This window comes from Balaenoptera musculus, chromosome X (genome assembly GCF_009873245.2).
Source record: "Balaenoptera musculus isolate JJ_BM4_2016_0621 chromosome X, mBalMus1.pri.v3, whole genome shotgun sequence".
In the NCBI taxonomy this organism is placed as follows: Eukaryota; Metazoa; Chordata; class Mammalia; order Artiodactyla; family Balaenopteridae; genus Balaenoptera; species Balaenoptera musculus.
Genome location: NC_045806.1, coordinates 15,172,855 through 15,188,526, shown reverse-complemented (window position 1 = coordinate 15,188,526; position 15,672 = coordinate 15,172,855). Strand labels below are relative to the sequence as shown.

General features: G+C 40.2%; 1 protein-coding gene across 2 annotated transcripts in view; it reads right to left on the bottom strand.

Moving 5' to 3' along the window:
* CDKL5 (cyclin dependent kinase like 5) overlaps positions 1-15,672 on the bottom strand; it is a 192,650-nt gene that overhangs the window by 6,011 nt on the left and 170,967 nt on the right. For both annotated transcript variants that reach the window (XM_036840690.1, XM_036840691.1), the window contains 4 exons: positions 13,249-13,350; positions 12,857-12,962; positions 9,244-9,367; positions 2,073-2,172 (listed from right to left, as the gene is read on the bottom strand). In XM_036840690.1, coding sequence (XP_036696585.1) covers positions 2,073-2,172; positions 9,244-9,367; positions 12,857-12,962; positions 13,249-13,350 — 432 coding nt within the window. The remainder of the gene's footprint in view (positions 1-2,072; positions 2,173-9,243; positions 9,368-12,856; positions 12,963-13,248; positions 13,351-15,672) is intronic.

Below are 15,672 nucleotides of genomic sequence, written 5' to 3'. Positions count from 1 at the left end.
TAAACAACTTTTGGTTTGGAAGGCTTAAGTCATTGTGACCTGTGCAGAGATATTTTGCAGTTGCTTTACATATCAAAAACGAAAAGTATGAAACCCTAAAAAAAGTAAGTTCAAGTGGAGAGTATGTTAGAGAATAGTAAATTTCCTATTTACCCTACTCTACACTATTTAAACATCTAAAATTTGAACCAGATCCTGAATAATAGTCAGTCAACATGTACATACTTGACTCATGCCATGGTGAGCAGCAGGTTTAACGTCGGTCTAAGGCAGACATCAAAAGCTAAATCTACATACAAAAACACCTTCAATTCCTGTGTCCTTGCTACTTTCTTCCACTTAATCACCCCACAATGGCTACGGGCCTGAGGTTAAGAACAAAAACAAACTCGAAATAAAAATAACAGTGGGTAGGAGGAGGTAGTCTAAGTTTAATGTTCATGATGGATAAATATGTTCCACAGATGATGATATAAGTTTTATTAGCACTTTACATATTTTAAGCTTCTCTACTTCAAATCAGGTCTATTCTGTTCATCTGGTCTAAATAACATATGTAGTTAATATGCAACTAAGTGACATCTTGACTGGACCTTCTACTTTAAGTGAGTTTCAGTTAGCCATATAGGCAGGTTTTGTTTTTTTTCTAAATAAACATTTCAGGAATATTATGCAGCCATTAAAATGAAGATAATAAAATCTGTGTAGTAACGAGCATATTGTGTGTATGTGTGACAGAAATACTATTAAAAAGCCAGAATACAAAATTATACTAGAATGACTACTATTATTTAAAACAAACTAAAAAACCACCTTCTTTCCATAAACATATGCACAGGCCAAAAAGCTAGGAGGAAATATACCAAAATCCTAATACTAGTTGTGATAGGGTGGTGAGATTAGAAATGATCATTTTTTTCTCAATTTTTCTGTAATGAGCTCATATTTATATTATAGTGACATCCTAAATGTAACAAACAAGCAAGTAAAGAGTAATCTAGAAAGGTAATCTAGGAAGGCCTTTATTAAATCCTTACTTCAAATATTATATTCCTTTTTACTATCATCTATCTCATCTTTACTCACCACTGAGTCATAATCCTAGACTTTTCATAACCAAACAGACCTCAGAAAAACTGAGTCTAATCTATTCATCTTAAGAGATGAAATCAATGAAGTCCATCTGAGTAGGTCATTTTGATTATGCCTTTTTCCTTTTTAAATAAACGAGAGTCAATCATGTATGAAGTAAAACTAGAAACAAAATAATTTAAAATGGCTGACTCAACCTTGTCTAGTCTCAAAGGTGTCATAAAGCAAAGGAGGAAGAACGCCTCGTGTGGGTGAAGACGTTCCTGCTGGCCTGGAGGCCTGGCTTCCCCACGTGTTCTCACATCACTAACCAGCAGAATCCTTGCCTGGTTGGTTCAGTGATGTGACGTGCACAGTTCCATGCAGCCAGCCCTTGGTTCAGGTGGAGAGCTCTCAGGAAATGAGACTCATTCCATTTCACAGTTCAATCACAAGGTAAACATGTCCTACTAAAGCAAGCCCTGAAATGTCAAATACTATGACCTGTCTGTGACTAGGCAGCCCAGAAATGCACTTGTCAACATGGGAATCAGATAACCAGCCAGGTTATCTGATATTATTATTCTCCATAATGAACGATGGTTAGTTAAGAATTTTAAGATTTAAACACAAACCAAAACCATTTCCTAAATTTTCACGTATCTTTAACCCTCAGAGAGAAATAAATCCTGCAGCTTCATAGTTTTTACATGAATATAAACCCACATGGATAAGATGTTTATTGAGAAAGGGTTAAAGCATTCTCTTTCATCCAAATTAAATTTCTTCTATTCCTGGAGATTCTGTTGAACATAGAAAAGGCTCTGTGAGAGGAGGATAGTTGTATAGAATTTGAGAAAGAAACATATACAGTATATGCATGTTAAGTCTCAATAAGAAAATAATTCACTTTGATTGTCACATACAAAGTGTAAAGTACCCACAGACTAATGTAGACTCATACGGATGCCACTGTAAATAGAAACTGGCCATCTACTTACTGTTTGAGATTTCTTCTTTTTCTTTTTCATTGACCTGAAAAAACCTTGTTTTTCCTTTTCCTTGAGTTGTTCAGAATGACTAATGTTTTCAGGACTTTTCCTAAATGGGAAGACATTTTTATCATATTGACCTTTCAATCATTCTCCTGCCATTATATGACAAATATAATGAAGACTAAAAATGCATGACACCAGGTTCAAATAGCCATGAAGAATCAAGCACATAGGTAAAGAGCCTCTAAAAAGCACAGAAGGAACTGAATCTCACCAACCATGGTTAATGATTAGCCTTTGGCAAAGGCTCACTCGAACTAGCAATTTGAGCATTATTACAAATGATCTGTAACTATGCTGCAGGACCATTTTCATGCTGTTGAAAACCTCAGAATTAGAGAGTCTGAAAAGCACACACTTTGAAGGATGGCTTTTCTGTAACCCTCTGAGAGAAACAGAAACATTTTCAGTATCCTCGTTTTTCTATTTACCTTTTAAAAACCAGCTTAACAAGTTCATTATTAGTGGCTTGCCAAGGTACTGAACATTAAAAAAAAAAAAAAATCAATACTGCTACAGAAACCTTACAAATAAAAGTAAAAATTGCCTGAAACTGGAAAATCCCTTTATAAAAATCTTATATCTATTTATTAAAACTAAATAAAAAATAGATAAGGTATGAAAAAATGGAGACAGGATGAATGCTTTAATACAAAGCACTCTTCTGGAAAAAAAGCTTCTAACTGAAAATAACGACATTAAGCTTCATACCACTGACACCACCAGGTATTTTAATACAAATAGGAGATATTAAAAGAGAGTAAACAAGACACCTCAGCCCCAAGAAGGTGACTATTTGTATGTTAACAGAGGCCCTATATATATATATATTTTTTTTTAATTAATTTATTTATTTTTGGCTGTGTTGGGTCTTCGTTTCTGTGCGAGGGCTTTCTCCAGCTGTGGCAAGCGGGGGCCACTCTTCATCGCGGTGCGCGGGCCTCTCACTATCGCGGCCTCTCTTGTTGCGGAGCACAGGCTCCAGACGCGCAGGCTCAGTAACTGTGGCTCACGGGCCTAGTTGCTCCGCGGCATGTGGGATCTTCCCAGACCAGGGCTCGAACCCGTGTCCCCTGCACTGGCAGGCAGATTCTCAACCACTGCGCCACCAGGGAAGCCCCAACAGAGGCCCTATATTACTTAAATTAATTTATGGTCTTTAAAAAACAACTGGAATGGTGTCATTCTTGAAAAAGGCACATTCCACGGGCCCTATTTTGAATTTGAACATCTAGATGACTGTGGAAAACCATTTTCTCAAATGACTGAATTCCTTCTATTAGCTATTCCCCAAAATCAAGAGTAGAAACATTAAAGGTGACAGAATTCATTCACATTTATGGTTTTAGAGTACTGAACAGTAAAGTTACCAGAACATCTAAAAAAATATGAGCAAACCAGCATCCTTTACTTGATTAAACCTGTGTGAAGGCAGAAAACATCTATACAAACCGTTACAGATCCACATGATAGAAAACACCATGAAGCTATTTTTAAAAATCACATCTTCACAGATTTTTCACTAATATGAAGGAATATTCCAACTACAATATGAAGTGAAAACAGCAGGATTCAAAACTTTCTACATCATATGAGCCCAACTGTATTTTTTTAAAAAGGCATATATGTGTATATATACACACATTTTTTAAAAAGCAGGAAGAAAATTTTTAAAAATCTTAATAGTTATCATTTCTGGGTAGTAGGATTATTGGTGATTTGTTGTTACTTCTTTTTAACTTCAACAACAAATATGTACTGCAGATATAATAAAAAGGTTTTACAAACCACACAAAATTCATTTGAAAAGCCATGAACTCATGATCAAAGACCACAAGGGAAACAATCTAGAGAGAGAGAGAGAGAGACAAACAGACAAAAAACAAGAAGTAAAAACCATGACTGTTTGAAGCAGCAATGGTCATTTCTTCTTAAGTGTTTGGCCTAAAAGTTAATGGGAATACCAAAGAAGTAAAAACATGTACTGTAAGCTCAAGTGTTCTTGAAACTCATTAGGACCTGCAATTTTAAACCTCACCGAGAGAGTTCCAAGTTCTGCAAGTTAAAGTTTTGTAATACAACACAACCAATAAAATAATTAGCATTGGGACTCAGAATGATGCATTTAAAATTTTGAAAGCTAAAAAACTTCAGACATGATGGAATGAGTGAGAATGGAATAGGGAAAAGTTAAAGATTCTTTAAACTCAGTGTTGTAGTGCTGGAAAAAGCACTCTCATCCTAATGACAGACTGGGCCTATTCGGTCAAAGTTTCTTATGACAAGTACTGTTGAGATTAAGGAGATGAAACCCTTGGATGGGGCCTAAAGACAGACTGACCTAAACTAAATTCCAGGCCACAGCATTCAGTTATGTGAGGGTTCTACAGAACACAGCAGAACAGTGTAAGTAGTTTGCTGGAATCGCAAAAGCACCACTCTCAGAATTGAAAGGAACCTTAGAGAGCATCTAGTCCAACCAGCAATACTATTCCTAATGTTCTGTAACTTCCAGAAGTTAAAGAATTATATGCTTATGATATAGCTTATGTCCTTCCATAATGGGGTCTGCACATAACCTAGAAGCACAACAGAGTACTCAGATTAACAGGTAGAAGTTTTTGCTAATCAGAATTAAAGTCTAACAAAATCTCGAAGGTCTGCTGAGGGTCAGTAGTTAAAGTGCTTTCTGCCAACCCAGGAAATCTTTAAGGGGGACACATTCATCATGACCACAATCTCAGGATGGGAATGGGCGTTACTGTAAGAATGTTAACGTTGGCATGAGAGGAAGTGAAGGCTTGAGACACTAGTCCTAGGAGGAGCAGGATTTGGGTAGGAAGAAGAGTCTGTCCAATAAAATAAAAGTGAGAGGATGGGGGGGTGGGGGAAGGGTACTGAAAGAGAAGAAGCAGCAGGACAAAAAGCCCGGTGTTTGCAGTTCCTTGTGTCCCCAAAACACAGAGGATGAATCAAAGACTCTCCGCAGGGTCTCTTCAGAGGCACTGGATAAACTAGAGCCCAGGGGGAAAGGGGAATGATGAGGAAAACATCCTCAAACTGGAGCTGCAGATTGGCGGTAGGGCCAAGATCCAGGTGGGAAAAGATTCCAGGGGCCAAAGCAAAAAAGAAAATAAATTACCCTTGGACTAGAGGATGAAAGCTAGGAGTAAGGCATGAGTATGCATGCATCACAAAAGACACAAAAGGAAGTCAAAGAGAAAGAAAGAGTGCCAGTCGGGGAGAGAGAGGGAGACAGAGAGGGAAAAGACAAAGAGAGGGAGAAGCTACACTGAATCATACACATACAGAGAATTAACAGAGAAAGAGAAGGAGAAAAGCCTGTGAGAGAGACTCAGGGATGGAGAGAAGCTGCCTGGAACACAGGCACCTAAAAAGCTGTGTGCTGTACAAATGAATGAAAAGACTTGAACATTTATAACCAGTAGTGCACCCAAAGGGTAAGAGTGAGCCGCATGACTTAATCTCATTTGTGAATTCTGGACCCTGCTATTGATTCTACCTGGTACGGTCAACAGTGTGTGCTGAGCTGAGCTAACTAACTGTACAGGCAACAGATGGTTTCAAGAGGAGTAGCACAAGAGAAGGGCAAGTGGGTGATCACATAAATCACAGGGACAGGAGCTTTCAGAAGGACCACCCAGCTAGTCACTTGGCACAGTGGGGGGTGGGGTGGGCAGTGAGGATGATGGGGGAGGGGTGTGGGGGGGCGGTTAACAATAACAGTCTCCTTCCTAAACAGTCATGGGACTCGAACAGTATCTACCACAACACCTACTACTTCCATAAGGGGTTAAGAGGAAAGAGAATTCAAAAGACTCACCTAAAAAAAGGAAGGAATTAAAACTGACTGAATCAAAGCCAACCAACACTTACAGAGTACTGTGTATGCACCAGGATCTGTGTTAGGTGTTGGAGATACAGAGAAAAACTAAAACAAGGAGTGTGACCTCAAGCTGCTCACAGACTCAAGGCAAGAGACCCACAGGTTTGACGGAGGGCCAGGAAGCGCCAGCATAATCCCCCCAAGAGCAGCAGCATGAAGGCGCGCAGAAGAGGAGAGACGCTTACTCTGTGACACTTTCCCTGCCACCCTCCCGCCCTGCCAGTGTGACTAGGGTGGGTCGGCTAATGTCTGAGAGTAGGAAGTCAGCGACTAATTCTACAGGAATAATTCTGCGAGTTATCATGACAAGTAATAATGGATACCAATGTCTTCATAACTTTACAAGAAGAGAAAGCCTGGGATTGTGCAAGTGAGTGACAGCAATTCTTCACTTATCTCAACTACTGGGATTTCTAATTAATTTGGTTTACTATTTAAGTGTCAATTTTTAACCCAATTTTGACAGCAGTCTTTCTAAACACTTTGTCTTTTTATGGAAAGTAAGAGCAGCCTATTTTAAAGATATATACTCTACATGGATATCTGTTCTATGTATAAGACCATACAGCTAGAAATGATTTTCCCACTGGGGCCTGAGAAAAAGCAAAAATACCCCTCTTCTCTCTACAGCTATTGTTTAGGATCCTTCTCCCTCTGCACACTGTACTGTTACCTGGGATTATTTCTTGCCTGACAACCTCAGTGCCAACTGCTAGAACTGTGCATAAAAGAAGAATAAACAGGCTCACAGGGAGGGTGGAGGTGTTTTCCCATTAGTAAAGATGATCGATCTGACTGCATTAACCCTATTTTTGTTGTTCTGAAATATTTTGGCTTATCTCCCTGTTCTTAACTGGATTCTGGACAGCTGGGATGGCCAGAATAACAGCTCTGGATATTATACTACACACTATCCATTTATCACTTTAAAGTATGACATAGTACCTTGACTTTTCCATTGCAAGAAATGTGGACACTGTACAAATATCCTCTTCTCCAAAGAAATGGAAGTACTACTAACAAGGAGAAACAGACTGCTCTTAGGTAAGTGATAATTTAGGAACAGCAATTCACTGTCACCATGGTTTGTTCATGTTTTTGTAACAGTTATCAAACGGCATTTCTCTCAAATATAAATATGGTGAACCAATGAGAGATATTGTTCAAGAAAAAAATCCAAGACAAGTCAAGCTTAATGGATGACTTAGGCTAAGTTAGATATGATGCGTGGAGAACTATCATAGCAGCATTATCATGAGGGGTAGTAAGAACAAAAGAATATAGCCAATTCATCCCTGGCAATTCTGGAATTCTCTCAAGCCTCATAACAGCAGTATCAGAGTAAGGATGACTTGATGAAGACTTATCTAAAGGTCAGCATCCCAACTATGCCTCTTTTTTAAAACAATTGTTGTTAGGTTTCTACACATATCCAGGTCTAAACAAGCTCTACTTAAACTGATTATCAAAAAGACAGAAACAATATGCTGTTAAGACTGTTAATCCCACATTTGGATTTAGTTTTAATCTGACCTACCTAATTTTCATAGGACTATGTTAACATGCAATCGACGCACTTTTAAACCATCACCACTTCATCATGCAATGACCAAGACGAAAAACAACTCCATCTGTACTTCTGTGTTCTCACAACTTAGACACTATTCTCACGGCTTGTCAAAACCACACTTGAAAACTGTCAACGCCGGTAACTTAAAGAAGTTGTACCTGTGCTCTCAGGTTAATGTATAGATCTTGTCTACCATTACACGGAGAAAGAACGCACTGAAGCTCATCAGCAAAGTAAGTGGAGAGGAGACACCTGGCAAGTCATACTGAAGTTAGAGAACATTAATGGCAAAAACCACGGCTGCTAAAGTTAACAAGTCACAACGGTGCCAGGCACTGCTCTAGATGCCTTTGATGTTTGACTTCATTTAATGATCCTATTTACCCGATGAGGGAGGTGATATTCTTAGCCTATTTTACAGACAAGGAAACTGAGGGGCAGAGTGCTGAAGGTCACATGGCCAAAAGGTGACACTAGTCAAGATATCCTATTTCCAGGGTCTAACCTCTGAGTCACTAATGTTAAAACTCTCATTTTATAAATAAGGCGATAGATATAAAGTGTGCTTATAAAAGAAAAAGTATTTATAGCTTTAAGAAAACCGTTTTTATTATTGTAAAAATAAGTAAGTTATTTTCCGCATAGGGCATGGTAACACTGAAACCTTGATATAACCCTGCCAACAGGGTCCAAATTGTGTGAATTCTGGCAGTAAACAGCAGAGATGGAATCTGACAGATTGGTCTCGTTCTCAATTCAGTGAGTTACAATGAGGCACCATTTTATTCTCTTGGTGGAGAACTTAGCAGCTCTATGAAATACATAAACATTCCTCACATCTAGATTCTGGGAAGTCTTTCTGGGCAGCTGAGAATATAAAGTCTACATTATTAAAAAAATAGTCCTACCCCCAAGACAAGATCTGCTAATGAGACTTGATGTATGTTATAATTCTCTCCTTAAATTTTTATTACACATGACACAAAGATTAAAGGATAAGCAAAATTGGCGCATCATTTTATCCTCTGACTACCAGTACATTTTTGTGGTAGCATGAAGGGTTGTTCCCCTATTTCTCTCTTTTCACCCTGAATGAAAATCAGGTGGCACAGAAGTAGAGGACACGAGCTTTGGAGTCAGAATGCATCTAGGTCTAGATCCCGGCTCCCTCCTCCCTGTTTCTGGCTGTTCAGCACCAGGCAGGCTCCTTACCTTTTCTAAGCTGCTGTTTCCTCATCTGGAGAGTGGGAGGCACTCCTACTTCAAAGGCTGATTGTGAGTACTGAGTAGGACAGTGCACACAAAGGGCTAAGCAAAGTGTCTGCTACATGATTCAACAGCAACAAGTGGAGAAGACAGCAAAGGACATCAATCATGTCAGAAGAAGGCGATGGAAGACTTATGAGGTATGTACTGACCCAGGATATTTTCTTTCTTTTACATGGTATTTAATATAAATGGTGAACATGAAAGAAACTATTATAAATAATGACAAATCACATTTCCCTTATTAAACAATCTCTCTTTAGAAAGAAAGGCCTAGCAGGGGAAAGAATGCTAAAAAGTTTATCCAGAATTTCTATGAAATCTAAAATCTACAATTAGAAAAAAGAAGAGTAAAAACAAGCTAAAATACCCACCATGGATCAAATGCTGGTTGTCTTTTTGAGTGGTTAGTTCCAGAACTGCTTTCTGATGGTAGGGAAGAAACTCTGGTTGACACATTATTTTCATGGAAAGAATTATCTGGACGTGGAGATGGCACTGAACAAAGAAAAAGTAAGCCACTGATATACTCTTTTGGTTAAAGCAGTTCTCATGTTGTTCTACTGCACTTTCTCTCACACAAACAAAATAAACTAACAAAAGGATAAGTCAAAATCCTTATTTGCCCTTCATATAACTCTTACGTTTTCTGAGGCTGGAGGCATTCCAGGGAGCATTCCCCCCACCCCCAACTGCTTATGACAGTAACTTGCAAGGGTCAATTAACACCAGGCAATATATATTCAAGGCATAAATTGATGTGTCAGCTGATAAACTGGAGAATATCGTAGGAGATTTAAAAGTATGAATATGATCCCCATCTCCCTGTTTTGACATTCTTTTAAGTTGAGGCTTTCTTACATCATAGACCCAACTACATAAAATCTATTCTTAGTGTGAAGTGATTCTTAACAGTATGTGTTCTGGAATACACAAACTACAGTTTAAGCCTTGCCACTTGGGAGGTGGCATCAATTTTATATTTTTTTAAACTCAATTCCAAAGAGATTTGGTTATTTGTACAAAAATACTATTTTTCTCTAAGTTTTTAATCCAGGAATAAACAAAAAGACAAACCACAATGTATGTGAGTAAATACTTGTCTGCTTTTCTTTGGGGGGTGGGTGGGTATTATCTTTTTCTATCAATTTCTAAGCTTGGTCATAAATGAAAATATATTGCAAATTTCATCACAAAAGGAATATACAGGCTGTATATAAAGACAAATGACACCATATTACTTGACTCTTGGCCAGCAGGACTGAAAATGGGAAATATACTAAAAAATCTGTCATTTCAATGATACCACTACATCTTCATCCAGTTAGATTTAGTAGCATGATTGAAATAAGCGATGTCTCCAAATGTTTCACCTAGTTAAATCTTTTCCTTCTATTTCTGGACTTTCTAAAATAAAAATGTTCTACCTGCCAAACAGTGAAGTCGATTATGAGGGGCTTTGCTGATAGTAACCAAGTTAATTCACTTGCAATCAAAATAAAACTGTGTTTCTAGAGGTCAAGGACTAATTAATTAATTGAAAATTTAGTTAACATTTTAATATTAAAGTATACTCTCCAGACATCTATAGAAATAACACGTGTATAATCCACTTTGGAAGTAAAACTTACAGTGAGAGAAGAAAAGACTTTTGCTTAAATGTACACTACAATATTTTGTTTAATTAACTTTTTAAAAAAATTTTTATTTATTTTTGGCAGTGTTGGGTCTTCGTTGTTGCACGCGGGCTTTCTCTGTTGCGGTGAATGGGGGCTACTCTTCGTTGCGGTGCGCGGGCTTCTCATTGGGTGGCTTCTCTTGTTGTGGAGCACGGGCTCTAGGCACGCGGGCTTTAGTAGTTGCAGCACGTGGGCTCAGTGGCTGCGGCACGCAGGCCCTAGAGCGTGCGGGCTTCAGTAGTTGTGGTGCACGGGCTCAGTAATTGTGGCTTGCGGGCTCTAGAGCGCAGGCTCAGTAGTTGTGGCACATGGGCTTAGTTGCTCCGCAGCATGTGGGATCTTTGCGGACCAGGGCTCGAACCCGTGTCCCCTGCATTGGCAGACGGATTCTTAACCACTGTGCCACCAGGGAAGTCCCATGTTTAATTAACTTTAATCTGAATTAAAGTTTTAGTCCCATAAGGTTCTAAAGTAACCATGGCATCAGAAAAAAGAATAATAAATGCATCAAAAGGCATATTCAATGCCTTATTCTTTTCTCAAAGGTTGGGCTAGGAGGGAACAGAGTAGCCTAATCATTCAATATACATTAGGTCCTGCATAACACTTGTATGCATTCATTTAGCTCAGGTTCCTAGTTAAAATGACCAAGCGGTTGTCCGTGTTACCCCCCAGTTCCTGCCCTTTCCAGCTGTCTTCCCAGATCAACAGAATAACGAGAAGCTGGGCAATGTGGATGTGGCAGCTGTAGAAGGTCGTGGTGACCCTTGAAGGAGGCTTTGAGAAGCTGAGCCTCACGGACTCAGGAGGCTTACCGAGTGGGCTTACTGCCAGTCTCACCACTAGGGGCTGGGGATTCCTGGGGGCTCCCACTCTATTACTACATAGCTCCTTAAAGGTGAAACCTTTCTCTCTCAATCTCTCCTAAATCCATTCAGCCACTGAAACATCTGTTATAGTTGTCAAACATCAAAGCACATTTTTAAGGTCATGCAAGTACACTTGAAGATTTTCTTTCATCCAATCAACAAATATTTATGAAACTGCCAGGCAGTGTGCTAGTCAATGAGGGTAAAAGAGGAAAAGGTAAAGGGCCTTGTAACCTTGTGAGAGAGAAATGTAAACAAAGAATCAGTACCATGTGGTTGGTGTGTGTCATGTTAGAGACAGAGGGCCATGGGCGGAACAAAAGAGGAAACACTTCACTTCACCTAGGTGGGCAGGGAAGCCATCACACTGCAGAGGACCTCAAAGCAGAATCTCAAAAGGGACAGAAACAAGTTGTCCAAGCAGGGGGAGTACTGCATTCAGGTCAGAGGAGGGCACGGCCTGTGTGAGTCCCACAGGCTGGGCACCAGAGTGGAGGAGGAGGAGCTGGAGAGGATAGCAAGGGCCAGGGCACAGAAAGTCTAGAATGCCATCTTAAGGAACTCAGATTTTGTCCTGATGCCAATGCGAAGTCGCCAGAGGACTCTCAGCAGATGAGAGATAGAGGACTGGGGCTGGGGTGGAGGCAATGGATTGCCCTGCTATATTTTTTTCCCTGTAGCATTTATTATCTTTTACTGCTCTATGTAATTATTACATTTAGTGTTGCTCTCTCATGAGAATGTGAGCTCTGTGAGGGTGGAGACCTTTGGCTGTCTTGTTCACTGACGTTCTAAATTAGAAGTGTCAGACATACAAGTGACATCGATAAATATTTTATGACTTGGGACTTCCCTGGTGGTCCAGTGGTTAAGAATCCGCCTTCCAATGCAGGGGATGCAGGTTCGATTCCTGGTCGGGGAGCTAAGATCCCACATGCCACAGGGCAACTAAGCCTGCGCGCTGCAACTACAGAGTCCACGCGCTCTGGAGCCTACGCGCAACAACTAGAGAGAAGCCCCCGCGCCGCAGTGAAGAGCCTGCGTGCCGCAAAGAAAGATCCCGCATGCCACAACTAAGACCTGACGCAGCCAAAAATAAATAAATTTTAAAATACATATGTTATGACTTAATCGAATGAATGAGTGGTGTGGTCAGAACACAGCTTCAGAAGGATCATTCCAGGGACCGTTTTGATGGTGACCTTAGAGATAGGGAGAGCAGTTGGGAGGCTACTCAAAGTACCCAAGTCAGAAGCCACAAGGGTCTGAACTAAGACAGCAGGAACCAAGGCAGGGAGACGAGGTGGAAGGCAGTAGTGCAGGTAAGAATGACGCTTACCGGAAGTCAGGGCAGTGAAATGTAGGGGAGAGTGCAGCCTGGATGTGTAGTGAGGGGGAGAGAAGAGAGGACCCTGATGGGTGCTAGGAGCTGGGTTTACCTCGGTAGAAGCTGCCAACTCTCCTCGGAACAGGATCATTGTACAGGTGTCTGTTTTCTTTGGGGACAGTGCCATCATCAGAGTGGGGGTCATGATACGCTCCACCCTGAGATAAAAAATAGGTTTATAAAAAGTAAACAACAGAGAGATAATGAGGTAGCCTGTGAACGTAGAACAGTGCCTAATTGATCTATAATTTACTCCGGGATCTATTTAAGAGAAAACTCAGAATTATGGCATGAGGAAAACTGCTTACTTTATAAGCCAGTTCGAATTATCTGTGGGAGATTGGGTACGAATAAATCTTAAAAGATAGACTGTAATGGTGTTGAGGGACCAATCTTTACAGACATGTTCTACTGTAAAAGGTAGCAGCTCTAGAAAATTCAGACCTCAGACTTCTGCCGTGCATGGAATGAAGAGGTGCCTTCTCTGGAGGACTCCTTAACGGAAGATCGCGCCACAGTCATCTCTGGAGGGAGTTGCTCTCCGGGCTGGAAGTCAAATTTCAAAGGATTTATAAGAGTGTCCTGTTCCTAGGGATGAAAATCACCTAAATTGCCATGGGTTTTATTTGGTATAACCAGTACCTTAACTGGCTAAAATTAAAAATGTGAATTGGTTAAAACACAAATTGTCCCATAAAAGAGTGAATCATCTGATGAATGTAAAATAAGTCAAACAAGTGTCACACAGATGGAAAGTGAAATTCTCATTAAAGTTAATGCAAGCAGGGAATGAATTACTCTGAAAATAGTTCAATTAATTATTAAAAACAGAAAATTATCTTCCTAATATATAGAAAGTCATGGTCTGAGCAGCACTCAATTAGAATAGAGATTCTGTTAGTTAATCCAAAATTTCTCTAGCAGATTTTAGGCTGAGTTCTCAAAAAAGAACTACAGATGCAAAATTATTTTTCATGAAGGACTTACATGGCAGATTAAGATGAAAACAAACGTTCTTTGGATATATCAAGGAATTGAATCAGTACCCTTAATAATTTCTGTCTTAAAAACTCCCTAACTACTGTAGTTTTTGTACTTAAGTTCTCGTCTTAATCTTCTCTAGGATAACAGTACTTATACTTCATGTATTTTCTTAATAATCACGACAGCACTCATCTCCGGAGACACTACCTATTTCTCTCAAGGAAGTGAGTCACAAGCTAAAAGAAGCCTTGGTCCACAGTGGTGTTCACTGAGGGGAAAAGTAGCATTTTCTACCCTCAGAAAAAAAAGATTAAGGAATAAAATTACCAAGCCATTCAGAGGAGTTAGCTGAATTGCATATCTGTATATTATGCACAGAAAGAGTATTATTTTGAGCCTTACATGGTGTGTCAAAAACGGCTTATTTAAAATTTAAAATATGATTTTCTCTTTCTTCCCTTCACTCCCCAAATGTACTACGAAAGGATTCTGGGCAGGAAATTATCCAATGTAGTCTTTCTTCTTTCTACTTTGTGACAAGATCTCATTTGAATTTTATCACCTGCATTGTTTACAAAGACCTCTACATCGAACATAAACTCTAAGCAACAGAGCCAGTCCAGTCCCCTTGCTCTTGAAGGTGCCTACAGCACTTTGCAAGGGAGTGATTCCCATCATTATTCACAGCTTCAGTTACTTGTCAAGCCAATCTGCCATCTTTGTGCCTTTAAACTTGTACTTTCTTGCAGCTTGGTACTGCATTTCCCGAACTGGACTTAAAATTCAGCAACAGTTGGATCTGTGTTTAGCCGACAGTTATTGTTTTATAATTAGCTTATTTCCACCATGTTCATGAAGCCTTTTCTCTAGCACTCTCAGAGAGCCAGTCCATTTGTCCATTTTCCAAGGTATAGTTTTTTTGTTTTTTTTTTTTAACTTCTTCTCTATTACACTATGCTTAATGCTAACACACTTTACTGGCTTTGACCTCCATGTAACATCTATGTGTAGCTGCCAGACTCTAGACATCTTTCTAGGCCCTAAATGATCCCTTCTCTCTAGAGGGGCTCCTCCGACAACTGCTCTGACTCCAGTCATGACATCTCCTACCCCTCCTCTCACCTGGGCCCCAGACAGTCTTTCCAACCTCGTGGAGAACATCTCTGCATAGGGGCCCAGGGTCACGCTTCAACCTCAATATGTCAGCATGACATGATGCAAAAAGCTCTGGCCTAGGGACCTGGACATTGCCTCAGCATCCCAGCTCCACCCTGAACTAGTTGGGTAAACTTGGGCAATCCACCCAACCTCTCAGAGCCTCAGCATGCTCATCTGTGCAATAGAGGGGTTGAATGAGGTGACTTCAAGTCCTCTCTTCTACTCTGAAAAGGAGATCCTAGAAGAGAAACCTTGAAGGCTTCCTTTTTTCTATATTCAATCCTTCAATTCACAAGTCCCGTTTCTACTTCTGAGGAGTCTTTAGACCCACTCTTTCTCTGTCTTCCCACTGGCACTGACTTAGTCCAGAACATATTCTCCTCACCCCATGCTTGGATTATTGCAAAAGCCACTCTAAATCTTGCATTTTTTTCACTCCAGCCACGTGGCCCAAGTTGCAATCCCACAACTCACCATGCTACTTAAGGTCTCAATTATCCTCCTTAACTTCCAGATATCCTTTTTGGTCCTCCCTCAAGCCTCTTTCCTGATGTCCACTCTACTTTCTTCCACTGGTGAAACCCCCAACATCTCAGAAGTTTCTGCTCAGATTCCACCCCTGCCCCCTGGGGGCCTCCTACAACCCCCCCGCTGGGACTGTGCCACTCCCCTCTGCCCCTGCGGTGCACACAGCTCTAGCACAGTGTGGGCATGCAGCCTTACAGT